Source organism: Aptenodytes forsteri, unplaced genomic scaffold (genome assembly GCF_000699145.1).
Source record: "Aptenodytes forsteri isolate BGI_AS27 unplaced genomic scaffold, ASM69914v1 Scaffold55, whole genome shotgun sequence".
NCBI classification, from domain to species: domain Eukaryota; kingdom Metazoa; phylum Chordata; class Aves; order Sphenisciformes; family Spheniscidae; genus Aptenodytes; species Aptenodytes forsteri.
Genome location: NW_008796063.1, coordinates 10,357,661 through 10,373,291, shown reverse-complemented (window position 1 = coordinate 10,373,291; position 15,631 = coordinate 10,357,661). Strand labels below are relative to the sequence as shown.

Here is a 15,631-nt window from a genome sequence, read left to right as displayed (position 1 = left end):
GTGTTTTAAACTCACTATAAACATCTGTACTCAGACTGAACTTTTAAAGGCAAGACTCAAAGCCCACCATACTAATGCATTTTACGCCAAATAGAGGAAAATAACAGTGAATACAGTACTTCTGTGTATAATGTTACCCATGTATTTTATATGAAAGATTCTAGACTACATTTTTCTTCCAGACTTTGCATCATTAGTACAGAGATTACTACTGGTAACCTGCTAATTTAAGAACAACAGGGTAGCGTGTGCGATGGGCCATGCACTTTTGCCTATCAATAAAAATACTGTTCATTTTCACAGCTATTTCTTTTTCTAAATTCATCCGTGTGTCTTCCAGGTTCCTCAGAGACTGTTCAGATTCCAGCAGTTTTTTCTTCAGGGATTCAATGGACTCCGTTAGTTCTTCAGCTTCACTGATCAACCTGAACAGAATTACATTAATTAATTAAAAAAAAGAGCAGAAGCCAGTCGATGTTCAAAAAGACATATGAACTGTAATGGGAATAAAGATCAACAGCTACAGAATCATAATACTCAACAACAAAGGACCTCAGAGAGGTCCTACATACTTGGTCAAAAGCAGAGTTCACTTTCACAGCTTCTGTACAGAAGTCTCCCATGATTTAGATAGTACCAACAATGTCTTTTGCCACTAAGCACAGTGGAACTCTCCCTCCTCACCTTCTCTCACTCTGTAGGACACTTGTACTAAGAATTATAGGACAGAAATTGTTAGGTAAGTCACCCAGTTTGACTGGATCAGCATTTTGTTAAGCCTGTTTTTGGATATCTGTTCACTGGTATAAAATTCAAGTGTTAAAGATGATACTAGCACCAGAGGTCAGAAAACAATCTTTACTTTAAAAGCATATAAGCTTTTAAAGAGGCAGCAGCACACCATTTAAAAAAAAAAGCAGCAAACTGTTTTTAAAGAAGGACATCATTTCAACTGCAAGTCAGTGAGGGTTAGGTTCTTTACTGCAATCAGCCTGCAGGGAAGGCACATATTTACTTCCTGGGAAAACAAATCCCTGTGTGCTATGCAAACTGAGTTAACTACAAACAGTATAAGCCTGGCAATTAAACACATGCCCATTCAGCAAAGGACTTGCATGTGCCCTTACATCCCATTAAAAGCAATGTACATACTGAAAAGCTTGCACACGGATGGTTTGCTGAATCAGGACCTTAAATGAGTGCGCCTGAGATGGTATAAAGCATTTGGATTAACTATAACTTCTTCTTCACTGTATAAAGAACAGCATATTGGCTTTGAATGATAGGAACCTTTGCTTCAAGGATATCGTAAGCCTGCAAAAGCCGATTCCCCACTTTTCCTAAGGGTAGGAAAATATGAAGGAGGAGAATCAATTGCAAAGCTTATAATGAGATCAAAACTGACAAATGTGACACTCAGACCTTTAATTTGAAAGGATTTGTTGACCTCCAGTTTTAAAACGGATTATTGCTGAAAATCAAATGCCACCAGCCTAATGCTTTGTAGTACTGAGGACTTGTCTCAGACTATGAATATGTACAGCCCATTTACATTCTCAGCACTTGAAGCATCCTGCTAATTTAAGAACAACAGGGTAGCGTGTGCGATGGGCCATGCACTTTTGCCTATCAATAAAAATACTGTTCATTTTCACAGCTATTTCTTTTTCTAAATTCATCCGTGTGTCTTCCAGGTTCCTCAGAGACTGTTCAGATTCCAGCAGTTTTTTCTTCAGGGATTCAATGGACTCCGTTAGTTCTTCAGCTTCACTGATCAACCTGAACAGAATTACATTAATTAATTAAAAAAAAGAGCAGAAGCCAGTCGATGTTCAAAAAGACATATGAACTGTAATGGGAATAAAGATCAACAGCTACAGAATCATAATACTCAACAACAAAGGACCTCAGAGAGGTCCTACATACTTGGTCAAAAGCAGAGTTCACTTTCACAGCTTCTGTACAGAAGTCTCCCATGATTTAGATAGTACCAACAATGTCTTTTGCCACTAAGCACAGTGGAACTCTCCCTCCTCACCTTCTCTCACTCTGTAGGACACTTGTACTAAGAATTATAGGACAGAAATTGTTAGGTAAGTCACCCAGTTTGACTGGATCAGCATTTTGTTAAGCCTGTTTTTGGATATCTGTTCACTGGTATAAAATTCAAGTGTTAAAGATGATACTAGCACCAGAGATCAGAAAACAGTCTTTACTTTAAAAGCATATAAGCTTTTAAAGAGGCAGCAGCACACCATTTAAAAAAAAAAGCAGCAAACTGTTTTTAAAGAAGGACATCATTTCAACTGCAAGTCAGTGAGGGTTAGGTTCTTTACCGCAATCAGCCTGCAGGGAAGGCACATATTTACTTCCTGGGAAAACAAATCCCTGTGTGCTATGCAAACTGAGTTAACTACAAACAGTATAAGCCTGGCAATTAAACACATGCCCATTCAGCAAAGGACTTGCATGTGCCCTTACATCCCATTAAAAGCAATGTACATACTGAAAAGCTTGCACACGGATGGTTTGCTGAATCAGGACCTTAAATGAGTGCGCCTGAGATGGTATAAAGCATTTGGATTAACTATAACTTCTTCCTCACTGTATAAAGAACAGCATATTGGCTTTGAATGATAGGAACCTTTGCTTCAAGGATATCGTAAGCCTGCAAAAGCCGATTCCCCACTTTTCCTAAGGGTAGGAAAATATGAAGGAGGAGAATCAATTGCAAAGCTTATAATGAGATCAAAACTGACAAATGTGACACTCAGACCTTTAATTTGAAAGGATTTGTTGACCTCCAGTTTTAAAACGGATTATTGCTGAAAATCAAATGCCACCAGCCTAATGCTTTGTAGTACTGAGGACTTGTCTCAGACTATGAATATGTACAGCCCATTTACATTCTCAGCACTTGAATTCATTCGGCACATAGTCCACCTTGTGGTGAGCTTTTGCTAGCAGCAAAAGGGTTGCAAATGATCCACGCGCTGTCAGATTTTTTAAATAAAAAAGAAACCACACAGTTCAGAGAAGAAAGCGTAGAGACAAAAGGCAGAGTTGAGTCTGTAGATTTTCTATTTGTCAATACATTAGGTTAAAATGATATTTTCCTCACAGTGATTTCAGTGAATTGAATTGTTTCTGACTTATATCAGAATCAAACCTAGTAATAAAAGCTGAAGGCTATGTGTTGCCAATAAAAAGCGCAAAAACTGTCTAACATCATTTCTGGATAGAATGGACACCTTGGAGGACTTGTTCAATAGTGTTTACCTGAATTGTGCTTCGTCTCTGCAGAGCTCTATGTTGGGCCTAAAAGACCTGTCATACAGCCTTGTTTGAGCAACTTTCATTGGGGCTTCTTTGTCTCTGATAGCTTCTTTGAGAGCAGCAATGTTAGCTTCTTGATCTCCAATCTCCTTAAGGATCTAAAGAGGATACCAAGAAAAAGAACTGTTTAAAAAAAGATATACATGTTGTCTCTGTGCATGCTATACATCTGTTCATGGTCCTAGTGAATCAGTTACAGTTTTGACCTCCTATTTGGCCAGAATATAGAAGAAATAGAAGTACAAAGGTGGTTTTGACCTCTATTTCTGCTAATACACTGAGAATCTGATCTTTGGTCTAAAAAGAAGCAGAAAATATTCTGCAGCCTGTTCAATAACTCTTCCATGTCTCCTGACAACACATCCCACCTCCATGAATTGCTTTTAATTGTAAATGTTTAACTGTAAATTACCCAAGAAAAATTCAAGTTATTTTGAATGAGATTGAGAACTGCTGATCAGCTTGGAAATGCATGGGTTGCTGGCATTAGTGAAGAAAATGGAAAAGACAGGAAATTCTGAACCTCTTCTCCCTCATAACCACTGACACACAAGCTAAAAATAAAGTCTTCCCAGCTGTCATTACCCAACAGGTGCTACGGAATGACTATTTTTTTCCACACTTGCCAATTGCCTAACAGGGAAGTAGGAGCTGCTCCACACTGGCGAAGGGGCAGAGGCTGAAGACACCTCTTGTCACTTGCCGGGAACTGCTGATGATGATACTACTGCAGCCCAGCATGGCTTTCATCCCATAAAAGTGATAACCAGGCTAGCCTAGGAATCCTGGCCCAAAGATCAGCTCCTTGATCACACAGTTTTAGGTTTTAGTTCAGCAAGACATGGAAGAAAGTGTTTAATTTTCTTCATATTTAAGTCCATCTCTTGTTTAGAGAAGCACAACAGAGAGCAGAAAAAGCTGAATTGGAGCCACAATCCAGCTCTGAAGACTCTTATCAGATCCTAAGCTGACACAACATAGTGTTCGATACCTGACATGGACAAAGACATTTTTTTCTAGAGGATAAATCTACTGTGATCTTCTCAAAAGAGACTATCACGCCTGTAGCCAGCATTCAAAAAATAACACTTACTTTTTTCAAATGATGCTCTAGTTTGTGTTTTGTATCGTCCAGCTCTTCACAGCGTTTGGCAAAAGCCTCATTAACAGCAGCACATTGCATCCTCAGGTCCTCAGATACGTCATGAAGAATATTGTCAATCAAGGCACGAAGATTGATGGAAGCCAGTTTTTCTCGTTCTGCCCTATAGATGTTGTCATGACTGAACTTGGCCCATGTCTCCGGTGTTGAGGCACTGGAAGAAGAGGTGAATGGTATACAAATAGGAACCTTGCTCTGTTGTTCAAGTTGCACTTAAGAAGACAATGTGAAGCTGGTTCTCTCCCTGCAAAAGTGTTGTCAACCTCTGTTTGTCTTTGCTGTTGCATGCAGTCTAGACTTACTATGAAGGAAGAAGACTAATCCTTTATAAAATTAATAAACTCTTGTTCATCTTGTGGCTTCTGAGGGAAGTAATACACGACACAAAATCATCCAAAGTTCTTCCATCTTTAGCTAACACTACTAAGGCAAAAAAAGTATACACACACTTTTTTGTGCAAGCACAAGCAGTTAAGTCACCAGCAAATAAACACATGAATATATTCAAGCTTTACAGTCTGTGTCTACTTTGAAACAAAAAGAAACAAGATCTCTGGTTATACTTTGCCACGTCGAGCAGCAGAAGGAACTACATAGCACTTGGGACACTCCATCATATGAACACTGCCTGAAAGGGGAGGGGGAAGCAGCAAGATTTATTGTAATAGTAATCCTCTCTGTGTACAGGAAGCAGCACTTGCCTTTCCTGAAAGAATGGCATGACTGCCGATGTCAAATGGCAAGCCTCAATAGGATTTAGATCAGCCTTTGAAAGTATAAAGCCAATTATTTCCAAGAAAAACTTTTACAAGCTCAGTTTGCATATAGTGGACCGACTTTGCCATCAGCGATATGCCACGCTGAGATGGTAGTACGACCTTTACTATCCATGTAGCTATTTTAAAGCTATGACATTGTACGTCCAAAGAAGCAGCAATCACACCTTTAATTCAGAGCAGCATTACAGCTTTCACTGATGCAAAGGATGTATTGTATCTTACCAGGGTTATTTGTGGAGGATAATGACAGTAACTACTCACCTCTCTTCAAACTTCACTGAACCAGGATGGAACTGGATGTTGGTGCTCTGGTTACTGTATCTTCCACATTTATCATCAATGTTGTACGTTTCAACTTTGTCTGACCAGTCCATTTCACAAACCTCTTTGTGATCTCGGTTTAATCTGAAAAGTCATTATTATCACACATTGTTAGTGGGAAACAACACAATTAACAAAACTATCACAGACATTTGTGAAGCTAGGCTCTGAGCCTTCGTCTTTCAAAGGGCAATGAGAACATAAACTTTCCTTTTTGTCTTGAACATTCTAACCAAACTCTCTCTCCCACAAGTATCTGCTAGAAGGACAGTGAACCTGACGTGTTAACCACTACCCTAGACCTTCAGTACTGTTCTGTGCCTACTGAAGGCTTAGAGCTCTTATAGCCTGAGACAAAGGAGTTGTTGGACTTTGGATTTTACACAATAATCCTAAAACACAGAGGATTTTTTCAATAGTGGTGACAGCTGCAGTTATTATGGGGAGAACAGGTAGGAGGTTTGCCCAACAGAACACTCTTCCCATGATAAGACATCAGGTAGTGCTAGCAGAAGACCCGTCCTCCTCTTTCGCTAGTATATTGAGTGTGACTCAAATTTAAGACCTCCATAAAGTGACCTTATATCATTCTCCACACCCTCCTATCTAGCCTTTCAAAGACTGTAGCACGCAGACAGTGTAATTTGTCCTTGGAAGATACGAGTACAATGATATTCAGAGTTAAAATTGCTGCTTTGTTGTCAAATGAGTCACACGTCACCCAATTAATTAGAATGACTTCAGATTACAAAAGACAGTGGGTCGTTATCAACTGTTAACACCAGATGTCACTCTCACCTAAGGAATTAAAAAGACTCTGCTGGCCAATGATACTAAATGATGGTACTAAATGGTACTACACCGATCTTAAAACAATTATAAAAAGCGTAGCCTAAACTCAGTAGACTCCTCTCATACTCTAATTGATATAACAGAACTACTTTAAATTATTTTGCATTTATAGGCATTCTTTCTAAAAACAATATTTCATTTTATCCGGTAGAATAGCACAAATTGGAGCAGATTAAAAAATTCTAAAAACTAAAATATCAAGGTTTCCAGCAGCTAACTCCTTCATATTGATGCACTTTAGGATTCGGGTAACATTTTTCCAAACGGCTTGTTATAAATTAAAAGCAAATATTCCTTTTGAAATGCAATGAACATCCATACTGATACAAAAGGTAGAGTGAAGTTTCATATTTTAAGTTCATACTGACATCTGGCGACAAAAAAATCATCTTGAAAAGGTCTTTTGATCAGATAAATCATTTTAAAAGAGCCTATACTACAAATATGTCACAAGGTGCAACAAGGTAGAGTGATATCCAGATAATTCTTTTATTGCACTTAAGTTTAGTGTTGGAAAATCAGAGAACTGAGTACACATGCTGGAAACCAGGACTGAAAATCTAAAGCATGGCTTTAGGGCATGGCTCTTCTCCTACCTTACTCTACTTGAAAATCCTGAAGTTTCATCACTGAGTACCTCTTTTCAGGTTTAAATGGAATTCACATGGCTCATAAGCCTGGCATTGGTCAGATCGTTATCCACTGGGCATTGTACCCCTATATGCCAGGAGTTATTTGGCTATATAAATTAGCTACTAAGGTATTGTGAAAAATGTCTTACCGCATCTGGTTACCAGCTTGTGTCAAAGTTCTTTTCAAAAGCTCCTGGATATTTCTGATAAGTTCAGCTTCCTAGATAAAAACATTGAGACTTCTGTGATATCCAGAGCAGTACATACTATCCTGCAGAGCAATTTGATTTCAATGGTTGTGGATAAATATTTAAATCTTCCACTCATTACCCACTCTTACCCTATTATTGCAAGACATGATTTTCCGAGGAGTTAGCAGATACTGAGGTAACTCAGCTATAAGTCTAAGGCGGCAACAATACTTGGAATACTTCTAAAGCCTGGGGATTCATTATTTTCATATTGCATGTGTATTTTATGAAAAAGTCTTATGTTCTATCAGATTAAACAGAGTATCTGAATTACTTGCACAGTCTTGAAGTAGGGAAAAATAAGGCAACAGCATCATGCTCAGCAGACCAGAGTCACTGCCTTGCACAAACACAAGGTGTCGTTTTAAAACTGGGCAGGACATTGTCTGCCCTGCAAGCACAGACTCAGATGTCAGAGGCTGCTGCCTTGCACAGGGATGTGATACTGCAGATCAGCTTTTCTGGCAAGATGCTGACTTCCAGAACCTGCTGAGTCCTTGCAGATACCTTCAGAGCCCGCTGCCTTGTTCTGTAGGAAGCGTTTTTTCTGTATGCAAGGCAGAGGCTTCCCATCAGATTCCTGCAGATCTCCAAAAATACGGTTTGTCTGACGTACGGTGATAAGGTGCTATTTAACATAAAGGAGTGGCAGTATCATAACCTTCTGTTGGCCTGCCTCCTTTGAATGCTTCATATTAACTAAAAATAGAAGTTACTACTCTATGATTTAAACAGCTATTGTCTGCTTCAGCAGGTATAGGAAAACTGTCATACTATAAACCCAATGACACTTACAGCTTTCATTTTTTTATTAGATCTGTTTATTCCAGAACTCATTTTGCCTCTGGTGATGGACAGTATCGAGGACTGCAGAATTATCTCAAATATGCAATGTTGCTTGAGGGGTTAATTTCCTCTGAGTTGGAAGAGAGTGACTGCTCAAAGTCACGAAGCTGTGCCTCACCTTGATAATGGAGCCGATGTCTGAAGTTTCAGCTCAAGCTGGTTTTAGCAGGAATGTTCATTTCAACACAAACGTGATCAAACCAAAAAAGACCATACTTTCTAATAATCTCTTGTTGAACAAAAAGTACCTGGTGCTCATTTTTGACTGCAATAATGCTGCTTTAGGGATTAACTATCAATGCTCTATGAAGTGACTTTACTGACCTGGCGATTACATATTATTATATAAAAGCCAGTCCAGCAAGCATTTTCTTTTTTATTATTTAAAGGAACTTATTTTTTGAGGCTTGGATATTAGAAAGAGATTTTGTATATGAAAAGCTCCTAATTAATTTTGCTGGTTTACATCAACGACAGTCATCCAATGACAGCTAAGGGAGTATATACTTACTAATAAACTTTATTCCCAGAACACTGCTGGCACTCGTTGATCCTTGTACTGTTTTTGACAAATAAATGAGTGTGTATGTCCCTGCAGTGTCACTTTCTCCATCACAAGAAACCAACAGGGACCATAAAGAAGATCATTTTATTGTAAATGGAAAAGGACAATCATGATTGGAAAGAAAATATTATTTTTAAGGCTCTAAAAAAGCACAATTAAAATAAATACATAGCTGAAGGTATCACTTTACAAACTGTGAAAACACTAAAATTCACTTTCAGCAGGGAGGAAGTATTACAATGGCTGAGTTGTCAAAGTAAACATTCAAAAGGATTTTAAAGGGTTAGAAAGATCCAGCACTCAAAATTACGTTTATAGTAATTGATATTATTTTGTGTTGGGTAGTCAGTCTCCATGTAAATAAAGAGACAACCATTTTCCTGTGAGTAATGTGCACAATTTTAAATGAGAAAAGCCTTCCTTTAGCAATTAAGGTCTCTCACATGGAAAGAGTGAAATAATGCAAAAATAAAGAATTCCCTTGTTGAATGACCTAAAATAAAATGTAAAAATGGATTCCCTGTTGAGGAGATACACATTCAAATATGACATTTAAAACTGAAGATACAGTTCTCATAATTAATGGCAGTCTAAGACTAGTTAGTGTGAATAAGCAGGCGTAAATGACAACGAATTTTCAACGCTTATCTACTAAATTATTTTTCTTAACTTTTAAAACAGTTAAAACGTCAGATTGTATGGCTGGGAGGAGCTGTGGCACTAGGTTGAAGATGAAGATCCTTTGATCTAGGTCCCCCAGTCCTGGCTGTACTGTCAGACATCGCAGTACAATCCAGCCTGCTGCCCACCCATAGCTGTGGCTGGCTCGTGGGATCGACGTGGGAGAAGGTCCACACTGCATGAACGCCTGCCAGGTAGCACTACCTGCAGAGGAGCAGGAGCTGGGAATCTCATATACCATGTGGAGGACTTATAAAATGCCATGTCTGCTCCTTCACATTTTCTTTGCAGAGTAAATTCCATCAACAGCCGTGGCAGAGAGCGCTGCAGCCAGGAGCACAGCTCTCCCGGGCTTCGTGATTTCAGCCATAAAAATGTGGGTGATTCCACATTCAAATCCGGGGGTCAGATCTGGGTTTTAGCGAGTGGCAGAATAGATGACCTTCATGTAGTGCGTGCACAGAATTGTGTTGGCAATTCATTTGAAGGCCCAGTCTGCATTAAGAGAGGAAAAGCATGTGAAAGAGTTTTAGTAGCTAGCAGCATCTCTGGTTCAGAGATGAGATTTGCATTTCTTCATTTCATGAGAGGAGTTGGTAGATGAAATGTCTTTTTTTTTCTCCTTATTTTCCCCATTTATCTCTTCATGTGCTGTCTATTAAAATTAAATACTGTCAAATCTGAAGTGATCTTGGCTTCTTTTCAGCTGTCTTCTCCACAGTTAACACTAATAATAAACCTCTGTTATTATAAATGGTTGTCAATTAACAGGGAGAGAACATTTTGAAGTTTAGCGTGCCATTTATTTTATTACAATATTTAATGCTTATGATGCAAAAGTTGGATTTTCCTCAAATCTAGTAATAAAACCATCCCAGTTCATGACTTTAAGTGTCTAATTAATGGTGCAAAGAAAACGTTTAAGAGCAGATGTTTGTGCCTTCCATGAATTTACAATTTCAGTTTTTTTGCAGCCTGTCTTTTTACATCAGTGACTTGCAGATGTCAGCAATGTCTAAGTGCAGCACCCAGGGCCAGAATGACACACAGTGAGAGAGCAGCTAAGAGGAACTGGTTGAACCCCATGAGAGAGGCTGTGCAGTCGCCCTTGATTACAAATCCAGTTGCATCCATCCGTCAGTAACAACATGACACCAGATGTCCCACACATCAGCACAGCAAATAAAAGCAAGCTAGCTTACAGATCGCACTAGATTTAGACAGCCAAACAGCGTGTAACAGGAAGACTGTTATTCGTTACAGCTGGAGTGAAAGCAGGTAACAGTCTTCAGAATCCCAGCTCTGTGACTGGCCTTTTTCCCCGCTGGTCTCCAAGAGTCATTTCAAAATCCACAATCTGCAGATGTTGAAAATAAGCACTATACTCTTAACTGAGCTGTCTATGTACAGGACTGTCCTACTGCGCACTGGTTCACTTGGCAAAGCTACAGATCACAGTGCTTGGAAATGATATTCTGTTGTTTTCCTTGCCCCGCTATTGCAGTTAGCAGGAATACATGCATGTGTATCCTTTCTCCACTTTTTTAAACTTTAATTTTACACAGTTGACAGGATCTTGGCTAATGCCTTTGTCTTCAGCATCAGGGAATAGCTGGGGCTGACTTCATTGTTGAAGCAAACACACAACAAATCAACACTCTGAGTCTAGGGTAAAAAAATGGCATAAATTAAGTACATCCACTTATTCCACAGTCATATCTGGCACTCAGTTAATGAGTCTGGACACTGGACATGTGGAAATAACCTTGAAATGCAGTATATATGCAGCTGAAACATGATTTATTGACAGTATACCACCAAGTGCACAGTCCTTTGCTATATGATTTATTGACAGTATACCACCAAGTGCCAAGTCCTTTGCTAGGGCTTACATTTTCAATATTAAATGCGTGCACATAAACATACTAAACTGTTGTTAAACTGATGCAAAGGGGATTCAGAGGAGATGTCATATGGGTTATGAAAGTCAAAAACCTCATACAAAACAGATGCGTGTACTGCTATTTCTGAATTCAGCTATTTCCAATGCAGCAGCACAAAGAAAGAAAATTATTCCACTTGAGAGATTTTATCTTCTTTTTAGTCATCAAAGATCCTTCTTTATTGGAAAAACAATTGTGTCCTTCAACCTCTTTTTCTTAACTTCATTAAGAAAAGATTAATATGCTGTTAAGTGGAGCCAATGAACTTCTGAGTAACAGCTGATTCTGCTATGCATGTGAGGCGTTTTCACTTAAATACCCTCATCCCTCATTCCAGCAGTGGCTATTTAGTGGTGGTGTGCATCACAACAGGTGATCTAAATACAACTCCATGCTCAAAGCAAATAGGACAGATGAGTTGGAACCAAAACTCCTTAAAAGAAATAGATGGTGTGCCAAAAAATAAGAAAACCCCAAATCTTATCTGGATGCATAAAACCTTCATCAGAGATACTTCTGTTTTCTTTGTGAGTCATCTGAAATGATTCCTACTGAACAGATAATGAAAGTGCAATTACATGCAGAGATTGAAAACTGCTTGTGTATGTGTATTTGATGTTGCCTCTTTAAATGTCATCTGCCAAGGGGCTGCTGAAAGGTGGTTATCTCAGCAGGATGCTCTGGGAACCGGGAATGGTCTTCATTGCTGCAGAAAGCTGAAAGCAGGAACAAAACCTATGTCCTATGAAAAGGTTTTCCATGACTATGTGAAAGGTAGTCCCTTATCCAGACACGCTCTTCTCCCAGTTGCAGATTTCCCCATGCTCCTGTCCATGGGAGCTGGCAGGAACATGGCAAAGATACCAGAGAATGACGCCGGCACAAGCCTGGGCTGCTAGTAGGAGAGGAAGAATTTCAAAGGAAGGAAATGCCCTAGAATATCAATTAACTGTGTAATTAAAACGGCAAGGAAAAGAATGTCTGTTTCCTAACACAGCTGACTTTTAGAAACTATTTCTTCTTTTTCTCAATTTTTGCACGGGAAGAGAATAAATTACTCCTGATCTCCCTTGCATTACCATTTCTTAAAAGAGTTAAGATTAGAAAGTGACTGGACAAGTAAGCAACATTCAGAAAAAGTATGTCAGTACTTTAGTGATAAAATTTGCATAACTCCTCCAAATAAGCAAACGTAGTAGCACAGAGCTACCAGTGAACTGGGCCATTAACTTGGAAATCTGCGCAGTGAACAGTCAGAATTCATGGAAAAGCAGCTCTAAGTGTCAAGAATTATTAGTCAGTTTTGGAGAGAGTAAGAAATACAAGGTACCATCTGATTTCTTGCAGTGGAAGAGGTGTAGAGTATAGTTGCAGCTTAAAGAGCTGGCAAAGGCACAGAGGGCACATTTTAACATCTATTTGCAAACATTTGTGCCATAAAATCTATTCCTCTGTGAAAATGGGAAGGATTTCCTCTGATATTATGTACTCCTCTTCCCTCTGCACTGGAAAGGTCATTGGCATGGCAACAAAATCTTCATTTCTCAAGAGTCCATCTGCTGCTGGTATACACGCCTCATCTGAACTCACATCATTCTTTTTGGATGACATCCTACTTGGCTGTTGACGGTCTGTCGTCACGAGCACACAATCACAATTTCAGGTGAAGAATTAGCAGCAGCAGCAACAGCAGATGGACTACTGAGCAATGAACAAACTATTCTCTGAGACCGGGAGGAAAGAAAAGAAATACAGTAGAGAAATCCTGCCAGAAAATTAGGGTTTTTTTGGATAATCTTACACTTCACAATTTCTCTAAAATATCAGCAGCTGATGAAAAGAACTTCTTTTCTGTAATCTGAATTTTGTAACAACTCCCACTGAAATATCCTATACACTAACTCTCACATGTTTATATTTTTGACTGAAACAACCTTTTAAATATTGATTACAATTCAGCAACTGTACACAATTCCTCTTCAAAATATTGCTAAATACTATCATGCTAAATACTATCATGCCATCAACTATGTAAGTCCCTTCAATATTTTTCTAACAACAAATATTAATCATCTGGCTTAATCAGTAACTCATCATGAATCAACTTTCACAGTATATTGGAGGCTGCAGGCAAATAATCATTAATTTACTTGTGGGACACTAGAATATGTATCATTCCAGAATGAAAAATGACCCAGAATCTGTTCTCTGTAACATGTGCAGCCACAATAATTACATCAGCTTTGAAGGCAATCTACATGCAGTGTTGGATCTCAGTGACAGATAACAAAGTGTCAGCTGGAGTAAAGAGTCCTCTACGGGAAGAAAAGGATCAAGCAAATTTCAGGAGAGTCTCAGGTTTGTTGAATTCACACTGTCAGAAATACCATCTGTCTGTGCCCCCCGCTTGCCTGGAGCTATCACCTCATGGAGGTGTCACACGACTACATTGTACTGTTCATTGTGCTGTCCTGCAGGCCAATTAAAATGATGGTTTGTGTTCAGACACTGTAGTACGGTGTTGGATCACCACCTCGTCATGAACCTTGGCAAGACTACAGCATCAGACTCAGTAGTAACAGGTAATGGCAGAGACTGCCAGATTTGGACAGCCTGCACATGGAAACAGGAAAGGAGAATTTCACTGGTCCTGAATAGTCTGCTTATCGGGTACTGCATTTTTAAAGTGTAATCTGCAGAGATGAGGGGACTTTAAGCCGAGCAGAGGCTGGAAGAAGTTTAATGCCAGAATAGGATGCCCACCTTGGTTCAAGAAATCTCTGTTCTGATTTTGTTTGGATCTGGTCTGAGAGAGGGGATCTGGTCTCCTCTAGTCATACTCATGTGATTTTAAATACTTTTTAAACAGAGGAAGGATTTTAAACAATCCTTCTTAAACCTAGGAGTGACAGACAGAGAGTCAAGGCTGCCAGGAAGGGGCACTAGGCCTCTGTGCAGTGCCAGAAGATACCTTCATGAGCTGCAGTTATCACCTACTGACCAAGCTGTTCACCACTTTAGAGACCAGAGCAGCAGTAGGAGAGGGCTGCCAACAACCCTTAACATCCTAACGTCCCGCTCACCTTCAGCAACTCTCTCTCCACCTCATCACTGACCAGGTCCGGGGGTTGCCTCCTCTCCCGGCACTGCAGGTTATCGGTGGCAATGGCATAGGGCACCTTGGTGGCATCGAGCGCCTTTTCCAGCCGCAGCTTCTGGGCCGCCAGCAGGCCGGTCTCGGCATCGAGGTCCTCAATCTCCTTCTGGAGCTCAGCCTTCCAGAAGCATATGTCCTGCAGGCGCTGGCCCAAGGTGGCCATGGAGTCCTGCTGGGCGCGCTGGGCGGTGGCAGCGGCATGTTCGGCCAGCTCCTTGGCCTCGGCCCGGCCGCGCTCAGCCTGCTCGCAGCCGGTGGAGGCCTTGTGGTAGAGATCAGAGTTGCTCCGGCGCCACTCGGGGAGCAGGTACTTGGCGGTGCGGAAGCCAGCCGTGGCCAGGCCGCTGGAGGAGTCGGGCCCCGTGTTCAGAGCCACCTCGCACGGGGGGGGGGGGAACCCCGCCTGCGGCGCCGGCTCCTCGGTCAGCAGGACCCCGGCCTGCGCCATGGCGCTGGGGCCTCCCGCAGGGCAAGCCCCGGCTCCCCGCTAGGCCGCGCCGCGTCCTCCCGTCGCCGGGGCAACGGCAGCAGCCAATGAGGAGGCGGGTCCCCCCATCGCGAAGGGAAACCCGATGAACAGCCCGCCCCTCGTTACCGCGCCACGACAGCCACCAATCAGAGCGCGGATCCGCCCCGAGGGCGCGTTGGATAGGGCACCCGCCTCCAAGCCGCTTGTTGCTATGGCGACGGGGACACCCAATTGGGAAGGAGCGGGGCTTGTCGGGGGCGCTGGCGGTGTCATGGCGGCGCCGTGCGGCCTCGGGGCACGGACCGCAGTCGCCCTCGGGAATTGGGGCGGGAGGATTTCCCGGCACAGGCCTTGGTGCATGTTGTAACGCTTGTAATTCGCATGTGCGACTGTGTTGGCGAGAAGCTGGGGAGAAGTCTCTACGTTGCGTTCTGGCTCCCCTTTGTGCTGAGGAACTTCTCTTTTCCAACCGCCGCGTGCGCGCGGTAACACTTTTTCCTGTTTGTTTCGGAAACACAAGAGGACCCTGACAGGACTTCAGCCCGGTTCCTGCCCCGCAAGCGGTGGAGGCGAGGGGGAGGCGCTGCGTGCCCCTCCGTGCTCGCCCCGAGGCCTAAGGGAGCCCCTCGGGCGGTGG

The 15,631-nt window shown here is 41.4% G+C and overlaps 1 protein-coding gene across 2 annotated transcripts; it reads right to left on the bottom strand.

Moving 5' to 3' along the window:
• Positions 1-208: 208 nt before the first annotated feature.
• Positions 209-14,973, bottom strand: TEKT4 (tektin 4). 2 transcript variants are annotated; one of them, XM_009286469.1, is made up of 6 exons: positions 14,452-14,973; positions 7,232-7,302; positions 5,539-5,682; positions 4,430-4,652; positions 3,280-3,434; positions 209-425 (listed from the first exon to the last, which is right to left on the bottom strand). In XM_009286469.1, the coding sequence occupies exons 1-6, from the start codon at positions 14,971-14,973 to the stop codon at positions 209-211; spliced, it is 1,332 nt and encodes a 443-aa protein (XP_009284744.1). The 2 variants fall into 2 exon arrangements, with proteins under 2 accessions (XP_009284744.1, XP_009284745.1); XM_009286470.1 differs by lacking the exons at positions 7,232-7,302; positions 14,452-14,973 and adding an exon at positions 8,115-8,137.
• Positions 14,974-15,631: the final 658 nt, after the last annotated feature.

What these genes read in the sequence shown, in the direction of transcription:
- TEKT4 (XM_009286469.1), bottom strand. Translation starts at nt 14,973, where the DNA reads ATGGCGCAGGCCGGGGTCCTGCTGACCGAGGAGCCGGCGCCGCAGGCG. An exon ending in TGGAGAGAGAGTTGCTGAAG is followed by an intron (nt 7,303 to 14,451) that starts GTGAGCGGGACG and finishes GTTTTTATCTAG; the next exon opens with GAAGCTGAACTTATCAGAAA. An exon ending in TCAGTGAAGTTTGAAGAGAG is followed by an intron (nt 4,653 to 5,538) that starts GTGAGTAGTTAC and finishes CTCTTCTTCCAG; the next exon opens with TGCCTCAACACCGGAGACAT.